Source organism: Perna viridis, chromosome 1, assembly GCF_037379345.1.
Source record: "Perna viridis isolate PV_CMFRI_1.1 ecotype Kerala chromosome 1, ASM3737934v1, whole genome shotgun sequence".
Taxonomy (NCBI): domain Eukaryota; kingdom Metazoa; phylum Mollusca; class Bivalvia; order Mytilida; family Mytilidae; genus Perna; species Perna viridis.
Window position 1 is genome coordinate 5,847,154 of NC_142445.1, and position 18,774 is coordinate 5,865,927.

Below are 18,774 nucleotides of genomic sequence, written 5' to 3' on the forward strand. Positions count from 1 at the left end.
TTGATTAGAACTTTAATTCAGAAATTTTAAACTTCTTCAGGGTGTACAATTTAACTCTTATGGGTGTGATTAAGATGATTTAGAGGAAAATTAGGTCTTAGTTTGACTATACTTCTCTTTCCCACACTTTGGTCTAAAGTAACAAGCTAATTCTTAGTTCATTCATGTTCACACCATTATAAACTAACCAAAACAGTCCTGACATGATTGTAGATCATTTATACAAATCAGTTTTTGTCAAGTTTCCAGAGAACCATGATGTAGACTATAGATATGAATCAGCAAAAATCTTCCTTACAATGGAAATGTCATCAAAATTTAAAAAAAAATAAAGATGGAGTGTTTAGCTTTAGATAGAGAAATGTCTCTGATGTGTCTACCCTAAGATTAACCCTATGCAGGAGGTTCTTATGTAAGTGTTAATGTCATATTTAAGGCCAGTAAAATAATAGAATGGGCGGATTTAAAGATTTGAAGAAGATACTTGATTTAGTCATTGTACCCCCTGGGGATGTCAGGTGGTCAAAGGATATCTGGTTTGTATGTTATGTTTACATTACGGTGTTAGGTGTTAGTCAACATTTACATGGTGCATTTCGTTGGGAACAATTATTCATCTTCAATATTGGAGTTACTCCCCTTTACACATTAGTGGCACAAACCAAAAACTAAATTACTTGTGAAAATTAGTCAATTTCTAACAAGGTTCCATTCTGAATGGTGTGGAGTCTCCCAGTCTCCAAAATTGAAAACCTTCACATTATTACTTACTGAAAATATATTTGAATGAGTTTCTTTGTATGACAGTTTCTAGACAAAAAGAGTGATATAAATGTGTATGTATTATTTGGCTGATATTTTTTTTTACAATGTTCATTGTTATATAATGAATATGGCTGCCTTCATTAGGAAAGCCCAACTATGTGGGATTAACTTTTCTCCCAGCCAGAAGACAAAAGTTGACCACAAAAATTTTTTAACTACTGGTACTATCAGAGTCATCAAAGGTATGCATTAATCTTTACAGGTAACCCAGAATGGAAAAAAATGTATACAGGTAAAATGTGCAATCCCTGAAGGTCAGCTGAGGTTCATGTATAAATAGAAAGTATCTTGCTGATTACACAGGATTGGTTAGGCCTGGGTACTGTGGAACCTTCGTAATAAGACCCTTCTTTTTGCTGAATTATAGGGTTTGACAGGCTGTTGTGAAATTTAGGTAGAAACAACAATAAAAGGACCAACGATAAAATGTCGAATTAGACAGGTTTTACTATAGTTATGGAAATTGATTTTGAAATATCTTTTACATTGTTCTCAAGTTTTAATTTGTTTTATTTTTATTTAATTTTTTGGCAAAAAGAAATAAAAAAAAAAAACAAGGCATAGGGTATGAAACAGCATAAATCTGGGCATGTTTTACAATATTTTATTTTTTCTAGAATCCATGTATTACATTCATAGTGATCAGCAAGAAGCCTTCAATTTTGTTGGGACCTGTTGTACCTGTGTGATCCCCAAACCTCCGATATTAAATCGGCATGATGTTGTCTACAGTGCAAATCATAGGCTTTATCCTGAGTTGATATTGTTGAAGAAAAATACTGAAAGGAGATTTAAATCTAGAAAGATGAGATAAGAAATTATCATAAATTACTAATTTATTACATGCATATCCATCATATTGTATGCTGTTGATGTATGTTTGATAAGTATCTATGAAATTTAACCTGTTATTCCTTTTGAATATTTGAAATTTTTATGTAAAGTAGCCATTTAAGATCTCATCTTTCTCAGTCGGGGTAAATCTGGCTTTGCTTTGTATTTTTTGTACAATAAATATCCTTGAGAATTACACCATCTTAGCAGTTGATATCCTTCCCTGTTAAAGGAGTTAAGACATACAATTTTCTTTCACCAGCTTCAGAAAAATGAAATAGAGTTTTGCTTGGTTTTGATTTTAATTGGAGTCTTTGCTATAGTTAACTGTTTTTCCCTACATTTTCTGGTACTAACTCATAAGTATGTCTTTGCTTCTTGTTTTCTTCCTTCTCTTTCCTTATATTTGTGTTGTAGATTTTTTTATGAAGAAAGGGAGACAATTCTATCACATTTGTTTTTAAAGTATTTACACATTAATACAGTTTATTGATACATATTAAAAAGCATGCTCTTACCTTACAAACTTTATAATCAATTCACTCTTTTAATTTAGATATGTGTATGTATGCATGTGAAAAAAGCTATTCATATTACATGTATATTGAGAAAGTATATTTAGGTATACCATTTTTCTATAAATAGTTTTCTTTCTATTTAAGGTATACCACAGGGGTATCCAAGAATTACAGTGAACCCCAAGCTGAAGTCCGTAGAAAAAGGAAGAGATGCTATGATGAAGTGTGAGGCTGAGGCCCCAGGGGCATACAGAATGGACCCAGTCAAGATAGAATGGTTTAAAGATAAAGTCCCAGTGGATCTCAGTAATTCAAGATTAAAGATAATAGATCCAGGTAATAGAATGATAAAGCTCAATTTTTATCACAAACTACATGTTGGGCATTTAACACCAGTGAAATGACCGTAAAAATACATCATTAGGGCCCGCCACAAAAAGGTCACATTATAGTGATGTCTCCGTCCGTCCATTACAAACTCGTGTCCAGACTGTAACTTTTTTTATCTTTCAATGTAGGCTTTTGATATTTTGTATATTGCTCCATGGATAGTGGTCTATGACCTTGAACTTTGACCGCAAGGTCCAATTCATTTTTTAGCTCACCTGGCCGAAGGCCATGTGATTGATTGTTTGATTGTCAGGGTTTAACGTCCGAGCAGCAATATTTCAGCTATATTCAGACAGCATAGATGAACATGAAATGGATGATAAAATGAACATGAAATGATGATGAAATAAAAAAAAAAAAAAGGATAATAGGGTCGATAAATTTTGATTGCCACTAGAAAAAGGGAGGGGTGGGTAAGGTCGGGCAATTAAGCCTCCTGTGGCGGAGCACAAAGGTTCCTACTCCTATCGAATACCACAGCAGGGTTCTTTAACGTGCCAGGAACGTGACATCTTTCCCAACACAGTGCACCACTATGGTTTGCGGTCAGGTTTTCTGTATTATAGCCTGACAACCCCAGCATGTAACACGCCAGGGGTACACATCCCAGTTGCTCTGTAGGCAGAGCACCTAGCCGCCAGCTAGTTTCTGAGCACTATTTAGTCGCCTTTTACGACACGCTTAGCACTGCTTCAGGCATATTCTTTTAACACCCGGACCTACACAGGGCCAAAGGCCATGTGAGCTATTGCCATCACTTGGCGTCCGTTATAGTCGTTAACAATTTTTCAAAACTCTTCTCCTCTGAAACTACTTGACCAATTTGAACCAGACTTGGTGTGAATGTTCTTTGGGGTTTCCTGCATAGAACCAATGTGAGGATTTGTGATCCGTCGAAAAAAAAAACATAGGGGTCAGACAGTAGTTTTTCGCATTTATTTCCAAAACCGTTAGGTTTAGCCGAATTCTGACACCAGTAAAAGTGTTCAGCATGATGAGATCTATCTGTGGTCAAAATTTGGTGAAAATCTATTGACCCATGTTGGAGTTACTGCCCTTTTTGGACGTTTTTTTGCTGTTTAAAATGTTATTATTTTCAAAAATCTTCTCCTTAGAAATTTCTTTTCAGAATTCAATGAAAGTTGGTATTTTTGTTTTAAAGGGCATCCTTTACAAAATGACCATTTGGATTTTTGATCTGTTATAAAGCATTGCCACTGTTACTAAAAATTGAACATTGGGGTCAGACAGCAGATTTTTGCATATATCTCCAGAACAGTTAGGTTTAGCCAAAATCTGAAGAGATCTATCTGTGATCAAATTTTGGTGAAAATTTGTTGACCCATGTTGAAGTTATTGCCCTTTTTGAAAGTTTTTTTCGTTAATGATGTTATTACTTTAAAAAATCTTCTCTCAGAAACTGCTCTACAGAATTCAATGAAAGTGACATTTTTGTTTCATATGGTAATGACAGATTTTTTTTATCACTGAAAAAACATAGCTGCCGTTTCTAAAAATAGAACAATGGGGTCAGACAGCAGATTTTTGCATACATCTCCAAATCTGTTAGGTTTAGCCAATAGCTTTCAATTGCTGAATGATCCTTATTACAAGGCTTACAAATGTCTCCAATGAATCAAATGGAGTTAAAATTGTCTGACGATTCATTGTTAGAGTTATTACCCTTAAAAGGCAAAAATTTAACCAGGTGAGCCATTCAGGCTCCTGGGAGCCTCTTGTTTCAGTGATAAACTTGTGTCCGGGCTGTAACTTTTTTATCTTTTCTATGTAGACTTTTGATATTTGGCATGTTGGTAGATCATGTAAAGACAATGTGTCACCTACCATGGATGGTGGCCTGTGACCTTGAACTTTGATCTCAAGGTCTAATTCCTGTTTTTTTTTTTTGTGACAAACTCTTGTCCAGACTGTAATTTTTTTTGTCTTTCAATGTAGGCTTTTTATATTTGGTATACGGGTAGATTACCTAACTCCATATCGTATATTTGCTTAATTCATCGCGGTCCCCATACAGATGGGTTCCATCTCAATGATTTGTTGTTTCATATAAGTGGAGAATGGGCTATTCTTATTTACACATTGTCATATGGTATTCACTAATGTACACTGACATATGGAGGGCATTTTCAAATGATAATGCCAGGGCATTAATCTAGAGTATTACTACAGAGTAATGCCTGCTTCAGATCCTACAATGAAAGAAACACTATAACTGATTATGTAGGAGGCATTATCAATGAATTGACTGCCTTTCTGGAGGACATTGCCTTTAACATTTATAATGTCTTTGTCTGTGGCTCAAGGCATTATCAGTGTTTCTGGCAACATTACTGTCCCTCAATGTGCAGTCAATTTACCATGATAATGTCCTCTGCATTAGCAACTATTGGATAATTAATAATGTGGGAAAACTCATCAGATACTGATCAATAAGAATAGGTTGGGTTTATTTGCCTGAAGCTTTTCATTGACATCTTAGAGAGGATTTTTATCAGTGTATGATACTTCTGAACTATCTAGATGTCCATACAATGACTAGTGAGTTCAGTAGTACGTGAAAGTCCTAGAGAGAAAAGACTGAGATGCTTGTAGATCCCTAGTTACTGGCCATGAAGAGGACAAACGGGCAAGAAATCATTCAAATGAAATGCCTTTTTTGATGATTATAGTTTTGACTTGAACAAATTTGTTTTGACAATTTTATTTTCAACCATTATCAGTGTAATGTTTGTTTTTTTGCCAGGATATTTACAGATAAAGAGCAGTATGGAATCTGATCATGGACGATACGAATGTGTAGCCTCAAACAGTATTGGTGTGGCTTATTCATTTGCTGCTATGCTGTATGTTAAAGGTCAGTATCTTGTTATGGTTGCCTTATGACTTCAGATGCAGGAGATAGTTGCCTAAGTTTTTATATGACAACAAAAAATTTGCCATCCTTGTCGTCTTCTGTAGAAACTTGCAGTAACTCGAGTATTGGATGATCTTCATCAAATTTTATAAAAGGTTCCAAACCACAAAAGGAAGGTTGGTATTAATTTTGGGGTTTATGGCCCCAGCCATTTTAGAATTAGGGGCCAAAAAGAGGCCTAAAACGAGCATTTCATGGAAGTTAACTACATGGTGTATGAGTCCAATAAAAGAATAGGAATGTCTATGACACAATGTTTTGTTCTACAATATTCTATACTACAATGGTCAGACTTGGATTGATTTTTGAGGTAAAGCTATTTGTGAATGAATCTTTTTGAAATTGTATGACAAGGTGCCATACCACAAAATTAAGACTGGGATTGATTTTGAAGATTGTGATTTGAGCCAAGTAAGAATAAGGGGCCACAAACATGCTAGGTACAAGTATTTTTTAGCTTACATGGCCAAAGGCCATATGAGCTATGGCCATCACTTGGCATCTGTCGTCGTCATCGTCGTTAACAATTTTTCAAAACTTGTCTCCTCTGACACCACTTGACCAATTTGAACCAAACTTGGTATGAATGTTCCTTTGGGTATCCTGCATGGAACTGAAGTGGGGATTTTTTGATCCGTTGAAAAACTTGGCCGCCATTACTAAAAATAGAACATAGGGGTCAGACAATAGTTTTTCACATATATCTCTTTATTCTATGCCATGGCTTGATTTTTTTCAAAACATGTTTTATTTGGATTTTAAGTTTATACTTAATTAAATAAAATACTCATGTCCTATATTTCAAGTATACAAATTTTCTTATAGAGATCCAGCTATTATAAATGTTATCATTTTCCTTACAACTCATTTTTTCTTTAATTAGGAAACATTTTGCTATCATTTTAGTATGTTCACCAAGATATACATTTTATTTCTTTTGAAATCTTCCTGTAAATATTTGGCCCTGCATTGGTTTTTATTGCACAATTTATTGTTTGTGATATAAAGTTCAAGATTAAATTCAAAATTTTCAACAAATTATTGATATACAATGATTTTTCTTTTGCTTTAATCTCATTTTAATGATTTCGGATGTCTGTCCATTATTTCCAAATTGTCTGCTGCACTTGCAGCATGATACGTGGCTAGAAATGAATGATTTTGCCCTAATGTCAATGTTGGTCATTAATGCGTCTTTTTGTTATTATTATATGACGTTCTGATTTATTTCGAGAAAGTTTCAACATTTTGTTACTGTGTATTTTATTACTTTTGTTGTCGGGTCCTTCCAGAGCTTACTTGAAGGTGTGTTAACACTTATTGAAGACCTTTTATTGTCTACTCAAGTATTTACCATTTTTATAAAGGTGCATTTCACTATATCTGTTCCTTTTTTTCCATCAAATGTTGACATAACAGAGAAAATTGTTTTCATTATTCATCCCTGAACCAGCTGTAAAATTTCATGTAAAGGGCAGTAACTCTAGTGCACTTGTTAACTAATGAAACGGATATCATGTATTAGAGAAAGGTTTATCTCTGTCTTATTCAAGTAAAAAAAATTCACCATGAGATAAGTTTACATGATGTAATAACTTGTTAGCTTACACATGGATTTTGTTTCATTACACAGTTGAGAATGTACAGTTAAAAAGCTAAAATTGAATAAAAAATAATCAGTCTGAAAACTAGAAATAAACTCTATAAATGCAAGGTTATATAATATCATGTTGATATGAACATTAATTAAGTCTCTATACAAATACTCCCTCTATTTTCACTTAGTTAGAAAGTTACCATCAATTAGGATAATGCTGATTTAAACATAATCATCAGTCTGCAAAAATGAAAACTTAACTTGAGAAAAATGTTACAGTGTTATGCAACATGGCTGAAAGTAAACAATAAATTGCGTCTCACCATACACACTGAGTCTATTTTCACTCTGTCGAAAATAAACCTTTTTTTTTTCTAACACAGATTAAAACAAAGTAGAAAAAACATATGGTCAAAAGGGAAATGATTTTCACAAAAATCTGTTTCATCACCGTTTTGTAGAGTTGATCCATGTGATTTTTTTCAGTTTTTTGTCTCATTTAATGATGAATAAAAACATAGCTCCGTATTTAAGTTAACTGGCTGTGAAATGTAGAAAACATATATAAACATTTCTTAAATTACTCAATACAACTTAAACAGATGACAAGAGATCGAGCACAGATTGATTATAACACTAGTAAATGAACCATTAGATCATGCTTCAAGGTCTTAAGAATCTTTGTGCTATAGATGTTATAATTAGTTGGCTTCTAACATTCATTATAAAGTCATTGTATAGTTTGTTATGTGGGGCAATAACTACACCAGTAAGTTCTAAAGCAATGACAATAACCAAAGTTTATGTTTATAAGTTCCTTGGTATTACAGAATATATCAAAACAGAGAACTTCACTAGCCAACCAGGCCTACTCAATCTGACATGTTACCAAGACAATTTTTTTAGACATTGGTGATACTAAAGTAGTAATTGAATTTAACCTGATTTTGATAAAAACACTTTTCAAAGGTGTTGAAAGAAACCTCTCAGATTAAATGATTTAAGATAGTAAATATTCCATTTATTGTTTATTGTTCTAGTGAGATTAAAGGCAAATTAAAGATATAATAATAAGATTAACAGAAAACTTCAGATATGTTATAGATAAGGTTTAAATGAGACTTTTTACCACTGATAGGCTTTGAATGATAGAAGAAGTAGAATTTTGTGTTAAGACCTCACATGCTCTCACTGTTGATACATAGCTGTTAATTAAGTTTAATTCAGTGAGGATCTTTAAGTGACGATTAGAGGCAATATAAAACCATATTTTTTAACTTAAAAAAAGTCTGACAAGAATGTACATATGAGCTTCAAGGACACAGCCCATCACTCAACATATCTCCATTCTTGAAGATATTTAAGAAGAGCTTTTTTAGATGCATTATGTGGAATGTTACAAACATAATGTTTATATGACTTAGGTAACCTCTTGTAAGGGGAGACAATCTGGAAGCAGCATGGCACTTGGAATTAGTCCACAGACATGCCCCAGAAATTATAGAATAAACCACTTTGAAAAACAGAAACTTGTTTACATAAATGTAGATAATCAATCCATAAATATACCTTTATTGTTTCACCTTGATAAAAAAATTATTAAAAATATTTGGTGTAATTTTGATTTACAAGCATACACCTGTTGTTAATTAGACTTTGATGTCTAGTGTTCATTAAAAGACAGGTGTTTTTGAAGAAATTTCTAGGGAGAACCTTGATAACCTGTAACTCTGATCATTGCAAGAGAAATTCTAGATAAGTTTTGTCTGTGGAGAGAAATTGATTGAAGACCATCAGATAATGATAGTGTTATTATTATCTTCTGTTTTGCTGCTCAGTTACCTAACTTACTGCTGTATGGAACTAAATATTGTCTCCCAGACTGATTGGAAATTTAAGACTTCAAATTTTTGTGAAATATTAATGTTGATTAAAGTTTTCAAATAGAAAAAAAAATACTAATTGAAACTTAATTGGCAAGTACTTCTGTTGCTTTTAAAAACTCTCATTTTCCAATTATTTTTTTAAACCCTAAAGATTTGATAAAATAAAATGATCTATTGAAAAAGAAAATAGACTTAAAGGGAAAAAAATAAATTGCTAAAATAACAATACTATATTCCATTAGTGTTATTGAAGCGTTTGTTTCTGATTTGTTTTTACTCATTTCAACTCAATACTCAATAGGCTATTCCATATATGACACTTACAATAGTGCAGTGTCAGTAAAGGGGTTGATTATTTAATACAGTGAGAGATATTTCACTGAATGGAATGAATAAAAAAGATAGGATTTCTATGGAACATCTGTTCAGTTTGTATCAGTAGTTAAAACAGTTGTGGTTGAGTTTATATAGTATATGTACATCACATTTTGTCATGAAATTCTCTTTGTAAATAGATGAAGTGATTTTGAAAATTTCAGTTTCACAAATGTTTTGTCCCTTGAGTGTGTAACTATTACTTGATTGAATGTCAAGTGTTTCAATTTTTAATAAATGAGCAATTATGTATAAAATAATCTACTGAAACACTCCCGTAAAACAGGAATTAAAGCTGAAGTACACTTTATTCTAATAAATGTTTCACGAATATCATTTTTAATTGTTCTATCTGACATATCTAAAATTCACAACAGAATGACATTAAAGAATTTATAAACAGATATAAAAATCAAGTGCAAGAAATCTAGACTAGTACAGAAAATCACTTCCCCAAATAAATTGACCATTATTGGTTGATTATACCTTGTTCCTTGTTGTTCTACTCCAATGCCTGTCTGTACATCTTGTTCTACTCCAATGCCTGTCTGTACATCTTGTTCTACTCCAATGCCTGTCTGTACATCTTGTTCTACTCCAATGTCTGTCTGTACATCTTGTTCTACTTCTATGCCTGTCTGTACATCTTGTTCTACTCCAATGCCTGTCTGTACATCTTGTTCTACCCCTATGCCTGTCTGTACGTCTTGTTCTACTCCAATGCCTGTCTGTACATCTGGGTATGTCCTTAAGATAAATGCATTAAATTTCTAACAAGCGGAATATATGTTGTTTCAGTCATCTTATGACATTTTGTAATTAGAGATTTTTTCACACTATGTTTATGAAGCATATCAGATTGATTTTTTTGTCCAGAAGTCAGCTGTTGTGATCATTAAAAATCCTCATTAGTCAGAAAAATCAATTAGAAACTATAAGATGAAACACATATTGGGTCATTTTTTTTCCTTGACATTTAAAAGAAATTTTTGCTAGAAATAGAGTTTAAATGAATAAATGAATCTAATGAGAGACAAACTATTGAAGTTTTTCATAATTTTCTTTCAAATTATCGGAGGAAAGACATGTTAAGAAATGAGGATGTCTTGTTTCAATAATGAGTTATCAGTCTTTTATCATATGTGTCCCCATCTTTGTCAGGACAATTTCATGCAGAAGTCCAGTATTACCCATATTTCACTCGACATGACTTGGGCTATATCTTTTTAGTTTAGGTTCTTGATGACATTGATACATCTCCACTAATATACTTCATATTAGAAATACTAAGTCCAGCAATCACATCAGTTAATACTGTAAGTGAGGGAGACATTGAGAAATACGATCTTGATAGTACTCAGTGTTCTAGGATTCCACATTCCTGTTAACTAGGGCAAATGCAATTTTGGTGTGGGAAAATTACACATTATGTTTCACTCCCCCTTTTCTTAAATACAGAAACCAAACTTTCATTGTGGATAAGTATTTTCAAAAATCTTTTGTCGTGTTTACGGAATCCATTTAAACAAGTTTTTCAAAGGGATGTAATCCACCAACTGACAACCTGGTTTGGTGGTCTCATTGGTCAAAGGAAGAATAGCAAACATTTTTCTTTGAAACTTAGACTGTTTTCACTTCTATAGGTAGCTAAATGTTTTAAAATGAGTTATTTAAAATTATAAATGTACTTACCAATAAGAAAAATATTTGAATTTGTAGTGTGCTGCTGTACATTGCTCCTGTCTGTCAGTAAACCAGCCTGTCAGTTTGGGGAGTTACCTACCTTTGCTCAAAGTTTAAGAAAAAAAAAACATGTCAAAGTCAGAAATATGAAAAAGGTCTATTAGAGTTTTCTTGGTGAAACCTATAATTTTCAAAAATCCTAGACTGTACCGTAATGGCTTGTTACGTTATAGTACACTGTACTACCATTAATAATATTAATAATAAAACCTTTATTATTAAGTATAAACTATAAGTATTAAAAGTGTTCAGTACCTTTTAACCACTTAGCACATTTTGTTTACAGATAACCAGACATATCAGTACAATGATCCTGTAAATATCTTCCCCATACTGGGCTCTATCTTTTTATGTTACGGTAATTTGGTCTTATCATTGATTCCAATAACTATTTTGGCAGCCAAGTTCTCATTATATCAGTAGGTTTCCTCTTGGGTGAAGTCTTTATTTTTCTAACCTTATCTCAAACATTTGATACTAAGAATTGGTAAAATCATATTGGGAGCGATGTACTTGATTTTTTAGCTTGATATGATCTTAACACTTATCTGATCCCAATTCTGTGATGATGAAAATTAAATTTAGAAAAAGTTATGTGATATTCTCACTATTCCATGGGTATTCTGTACTTCAATGTTTAACTAGGCTTTCTACGGGATGAGCTGGTAGTAAAAGATTGGTAATACTCTTAATCTTCCATGGGTATTCTATACTTCAGTGTTTAACTAGGCTTTCTACAGGGTGAGCTGGTAGTAAAAGATAGGTAATACTCTTAATCTTCCATGGGTATTTTGTACTTCAGTGTTGAACTAGGCTTTCTACAGGACGAGGAGCTTGTAGTAAAAGATAGGTAATACTCTTAATCTCCCATGGGTATTCTGTTCTTCAGTGTTTAACTAGGCTTTCTACAGGATGAGCTGGTAGTAAAAGATAATCTCCCATGGGTATTCGGTTCCTCAGTGTTTAACTAGGCTTTCTACAGGATGAGGAGCTTGTAGGAAAAGATAGGTAATACTATTAATCTCTATTAATTTAGTAAAAGATAGGTAATACTATTAATCTCTATTAATTTAGTAAAAGATAGGTAATACTCTTAATCTTCCATGGTATTTTATACTTCAGTGTTTAACTAGGCTTTCTACAGGATAAGTTGGTAGTAAAAGTTCCATGATACTCTCATTCTGTACTACATTGTTAATCTAGGCTTTTTATATGAAGAACTGTCACAGAGAATGTGTTCCCATTACAATAGAACCCAATTCTATCTAGATATACCCTTTCCATTTCCTACTTTTGCCCTCTGGGGCAGTTATATTTGCAAGGCATACACATTATTTTCAATTAAAGGAAGTGCTGACTCAGGTATTAAGAAATATGCTTCAATTTCTATGGAAGTGTGTCTGAATTCATTTTGTCATTTTCAACTACTCCAGGAAATATGCTTTCCATCTGGAAGAGATTCTTGGGCATTTTAGCATGATATATTTTGTACTAATGTTTTAAATCGTTATTGTGTAAAAAAAAATTGAAACATAGATTTACCTTCAGTAATGAATGGTATATATTATTTCTCTACTCAAGATTGTAAAATTTATCTTTAACATGCAAACGTTAGCAGGCATGTTAAATCTAAATTTTACTATTGAGAGTGACAAAATGATTTAAATCATGAATAGGTTAATGGAGCATTGGTTTCTCTCACAATGTCTGTAGAAAACTAGAAAGCAGACATTTCATCATCACCCAGTCAAACGCATTTTAATCAGATGTATAGAATGGGAGAAATAAGAGATATGCATTATTTGGAAATTTTTGACTGGAACGAGAGTTCCTTCAAACATTTTAGAATAACAACACTTGCACATGCAGAAAAATGTTTGTTGACTATTCCATCACAAAGAAAACCCAAGACTTGATAAGATTATATATACTAGATATTATCTTTTATGCAGCTCTAATGGTCTATGTTAATAACCTTAGGATTGGCTTTTCTCTAAACTCCTCTTTTTATCATTGCTGTGAAAATATTCAGATTGACATTAAAGCATATTTTATCTCTAGTTTTATTTCTAGTCATAACAAAGTCTGAAGTACTAGCATTGGTAACCAAACTACTGTTTCCTTAATTGTTTCAATACAAGTCCCAGTTTTTTTTTGGCATTTTACCAAAAAAAATTATTTGGTACATGAGCAAAAATTGAAAAATATCAAATATTGTATTTTCAAAGCTAGTTGAATTTATGTGTTGTCAAGTAGGTTGTATAAATTTGAAAAAGTCATACAACAAAACACTTTTTTTTCACATGCTTTGTTGTACCAGAGTTAACTGTAGGTCTGTCATATATTTTATATTTAGCCACATATGTACCGATGAAAAGGTGCTTTGTGATACCTTCCATTTGACTTGCAGATGATAACTTGGCAGATAAAGGATTTTTTCAAACTTGCACAAGAGTTTAGATCAAGATCACTCCTGTTGTTAATTCTCCAATTACATTGTTTTTGTCTTTTTCCCACACCCCTTTTTATAATTTCAGTCGTGGTGTTCATACTTTATTGCCCAATGTTTTGGTTATTGTTTACAACTAGTGAGGTGCCTTTTTCTATTTTTCAACCCTAATTACAGTTTTGTTTGTCTATTTACAGTAAGAAGAGTGCCTCCGCATTTCACCATGCCACCAAATAATGTTTCGGTCAATCCTCACACAAATGTCAGCTTGACCTGTGTAGCTGTAGGTTCACCCATGCCAAAGGTCAAGTTCAGGGATGGTCCAATAGAGTTGACCCCTGAGGATGAGGAACATATAGGAACCAATACTCTGGTCCTTATAAATGTTACTGAGAGTAAAAACTACACATGTGTTGCTTCATCTGAACTGGGAAATATAGAACATGTTGTTGAAGTCGAGGTCAAAGGTAAGATTTTCAATAGATTCTAAATAGCAAAAGAGAAGACTTTTTAGTTATGGTGAAGTTGATATACAGGGAGTCTAAGACAGATAGATACATTTTGAATTAGTTTAAAGTTTGTTATATATGTAATACATGCAGCAATCTACTTCTTACTAAAAACATTAACATTATTTTACAATACAATTCTAGTTATGTGTTGTTGATCACTTTTCTAGGGATAATTATGGATGATAAAAGTCTGGTCCCATGCTGCTACTGTAAGAACCTCTCCCTTAAATCTCTTTCTCTTCATCAAAGTATATTATGAAAGGTTTTAAGCTTATCATAGTGATTTATCATAACATAAATTTTCCAGATAAAGTGTCATGATATCATAATGTCCTTATCTTCTCAGCTTACTCAGTCCATTTATGCTACAGATATCTTGTTATGCTGTAATATGTAAAGGCATAATGTGTAGAATGTTTAATGTTTTCTTTGTACAGACAGCTGATCAATGATAAAAATTGAAAGTATTTATAGTTTGAAAGCTCAAGAAGTATTTTTGCCATTTAAGTCACAAAACTCTCTTCTTTTACATACTTGTCAAAAGCATTGCTTGATTTTTATTTAGGTTTTAGCCACTTATTCGGTTCTGTTTAATTTTTTTTTGGCACAAGAACCCTAGTGATATTATGTATATGAAGTATATAAAATATCATTGTCTTTTCTGTCTATCTGCTGTGAAGGGTTGAGTGAATATACATGTATTTATACCCCCACAGACAAACCTAAGGGATATATTGGAATCACCCTATCTGTCTGTCTGTTGGTCTGTCTGTCAATTTTCCTGTCCACATCCTTAGTAAGCACAACATCACCTACACTGTGCAGTGATGACTGATGATCCTGAAATTATCAAGCTATCAATCAGGTTTAAATTTTAACCTCTTGAGAGAAAAATAATAGAGAAAATGCTTATAAATCTTTATCTGGAGGAAGAATTGTGTGTTCATGATGTCTCTGCTCCAACTCATTTGCTACTTCTTCTTAAAGTGGTTAAACAAAATGAAGTGAGTAAATTTGATTAGGCCTTATGTAAATATCAGATTTAATCTCTCTCTCTACATATATATACACCTACAATCTTGTAATTGGCCAGAGCTAATAAACCCAACTAGGAGTGTGGAATAGTGGAAATGGAAGTTAGACATGCAGGCATGATGGCCATTAATTCAATCGAAAAAAATATCAAATATATTCATAATCATATTAATTCACATTTTTAAAAGGGTTGATGACACTCTTTCGAGACAAATACACAGCATCCATTATGAGTTTATAATTCAATAATTTGCAAAAATAATCAGGACATTATTTCTAATTTTCCTAAACATGTCAATAAATTAGAAAAATAAATGCAGATTGATTCAGGTTCTCCTCTGTGTTTTATATTTAATGTTCTTGGTTCAGGTAGCAAAGCCTGTTGAGGAGAGGGATTTTGTTTGAATTATTCTGTGTCTATTGGGAATATTTTGCTGTGGAGAAAATATTGACAGATTTCAATGAAGCGTTCTTTGCGATATGTTTTAGAGAAATAGGTATCAAATTCACATTCGAAGACATTTCTGATCAATTGCTGGATATAGTTGTGAGCTAGTGTTTAATTACTTGAAGAAAATTGCTTTTTCACTATAACTTTTATTGAAGCAGGATTAAAGATTTAACGGACTGTTTGATTACATTCTTAATAATCAACTTACAGTCATTTTATGAAAACCAGGAAATATTAATTTGGATTACTCAAAACTTCTAAAATTGATTTCTTCATATAAAAAATATATTTTTTATTTGTGAAAAATCAGTGATTATATGCAACTATTAAATAAAGCATCAGAATTTTTTAAAAAATGTTCATTAATGTTTAATCATGATATAAAATTTGTTTTTGATGGAAGGAAATGGATGATTTCATTTAATATCCCTGTCAGAAGTTCTGTTATTTCTCTTAGAATTTTATACCCTTTATCAGTTAAACAGGTTCTTTCTGAGTCCTTATCTTAAAGATCCTCATGATAAGAATAAAGTTTGTTATAGTGCCTTGAATAAATTGGCCTCCTTGCAAAAACAAAGATTTCCTGCATTTTGAACTGAGTGTAGATTAGACAGTTAGTAGCATGGTGAGTTGCCATAGAAACGTTGATTAGGGATGATGTTGTAACCTATTGACCCACCAATCAACACTAGGTATTGCCATCACATGATAAGATGCTACTTTTAGACAGAAATAGCACTCACACATATCTTTATAGCAAGTGCATGTGGAGTGGACATCAATAACTATTCCACTGTTGGAATTTTCAGCTTTTAAGGGGATATTAATTATATTACTAAGTGATAGTGCTGTGTTCAGTGAGAGGAGTTTGTTTGATTAGGTTAGAGCATGCATTTTCTTTGATATTTGGATTAATTAACAGCGAAACCATGCAAATTCATAGGACATTTTTAGCTTTTTACTCATTATTAACCTTACTTGGGACTGGAAACTTAGCTGAGATCCCACACCCTCCAGTGAATTTTCATGCTAATGATGTAGGACCTGGATTTATTCAGTTAGCATGGACCCCTGTTCCTGGAGATGACATCCAATATTACAAGTTACAATACAGGGAGAAAGGAGATATAAATGGATTCATTGAGGAGAGAACTAATTTACCAGGACTTAAAGTCCAAAATCTTTCTCCGTTCACAGAGTATCAATTTCAAGTTGTTGGTGTTAACAGTTTAGGGGATAGTAGACCAACAGATATTGTAGAAAAGAGAACTAGTCCAATGGGTTTGTATTACATTCTTTTAGTAGTCTTAATTTAAATATTTCAGAAACTTTTCAGTATTTTTTATTAAGTTTGATGGATAGTATAGATGTTTTTTGTAGTAGTTCTCTCTTTCTACCAATTGTTCATTCACTCCATATATTTCTTTCTGATTGAATTTGTCATCTTCCATGTAGGAAAAGTAGTTATACTGAAAAACTTCTTAAGCCTTGAAAATTATAGCATGAATATACTTTAACCTGACAAATTAGATATCAGTCGATTTAATAGAAGTTCTATTTATGATCTTCCTCTCAAGCACCTTTTCTAACAAGAAACACATGCTTATAATTGTTGCCAAGCTCAAAACTTACATTGATTTTTTGTGTGTACAATAATACATAATACAATCTAGGTTTTCATGGAGAATGAATTGTCTTTTTGTAATTAACAGGCAATTCTGGTGATAATGATGCAATTATTGTCATAATCAGATTCCATTTGTATCAATTGCTCTGTAAATTACATGTACATGTATGTAAATTATGTCAATTGGATTTGTTGTACAAGCCTACAATTTTTTGAAGAATGTTGACAACTCTGAATATTTTGTATTCAAGTAAATGTCAGTATCTTAATTCTTTAGTAAGATTTTCCAAGTTTTTTTTTCATCTCTTAGAAATTTGATATTACTACATTTTGGATATCTAGATTTTCAAATGAAAACAAAATCAGTTAAACTTGAAAGGTGTTATTTTGTTCTGGAAATAATGCACGGATCCCGCCAACATTACTCTACTGTTAATTTCCTGTACACGTGTCCAGAAGTTTACAGTTGCACAACATCATCTTTAATTTCAAAATCTTTAAAATTATGTGTTGATAGAAATACTGCAAATACTCCTGTCTACTGCACCTGTGCACTTAGTGAAAAAAATGTTTATGAATGATGTAAGGAGTTAAAGTAAAAATAATGAAATTTTACAAAATAAATCATGGAAGTCTTGACATACATTCTTGACTTTTGTGATTACATAATTAATGGTACATCTGGCATGTCTGAAACAAAACCATGGTGAGCTTATATAGAACAGGGTTCTTTCTTATCAGGTGTCCAGCTGTTGTATTGCAAGGGTATCTACAGGGCACTATTATTACATAGTTAATATTTCTAGTAATCATGTTGTAAATTGAAGGAACCCTTGTTAAATATTTTGATATTTATATCAGATATACGATAGGGCTTGGTGTATTCCTTGGCCAATAAGATTAAGTATAATGAAAGGTCTATTTTTTCCTTTCCTTTCCGAAGTATTAAGGTTATGGTGTGTATAGTTCTGTCTTGTTCTTGATAAAATTTAGTCATTCAGTTATTGTCACATTAAAATAGGTCACATTTTACTAGTTCCCTTCTGGTTCTGTAACAAAATTTTCTATCTTCTTTAACCTTTAATGGTTAGATTTCTACATCAAGTAACATCATTTAATTAAAACATTAATGATGTGATTAGATTAGAAAAGATGACATATTTAATTCTGTCATTACAACACCCTAGGTCTTGGCATGCTTTAATTTCCATAATGTGAAGTAGATCTAAGGTGGTGATGTTCTATCTAGATTACATGGGGTACCAGCGAAAGAAGTAATTAGTTACCTAGTGATAAACTCAGGTCATCTATGCCATTGTCTAGATATGCTCTGATAATAACACAAGTTATGAGGGATATTAAAATAGATTGTCAGAAAAAAAAGGGGGAATGACTGATAATCAGAAGATAGCAAATTCAGAATGATGTGCAATGATTCGTCAAAAGTCAAATCAGTTCATAGGTTTAAATGTTAGCAAGTTATTATTATTATAATGCTGATTTCGTCAGGTTAAAAAGTTGAATTTCCCTGGATCTTGTTGTCAGGAAAATGGGGAATAAATATCAGCAGCCAATTAATTCCTGTTTGTTGATATGG

At 32.4% G+C, this 18,774-nt stretch overlaps 1 protein-coding gene across 21 annotated transcripts in view; it reads left to right on the forward strand.

The window, feature by feature from the left end:
- LOC148626990 (receptor-type tyrosine-protein phosphatase delta-like) overlaps window positions 1-18,774 on the forward strand; it is a 176,808-nt gene that overhangs the window by 113,711 nt on the left and 44,323 nt on the right. For 15 of the 21 annotated variants that reach the window (XM_088564908.1, XM_088564919.1, XM_088564901.1 and 12 more), the window contains 4 exons: window positions 1,028-1,057; window positions 2,322-2,513; window positions 5,332-5,442; window positions 13,750-14,019. In XM_088564908.1, the coding sequence (XP_088421034.1) occupies window positions 1,028-1,057; window positions 2,322-2,513; window positions 5,332-5,442; window positions 13,750-14,019 (603 nt within the window). Of the gene's footprint in view, window positions 1-1,027; window positions 1,058-2,321; window positions 2,514-5,331; window positions 5,443-13,749; window positions 14,020-16,268; window positions 16,832-18,774 lie in introns of those variants that run through there. The other 6 variants (XM_088565004.1, XM_088564952.1, XM_088564997.1 and 3 more) reach the window with 2 other exon arrangements.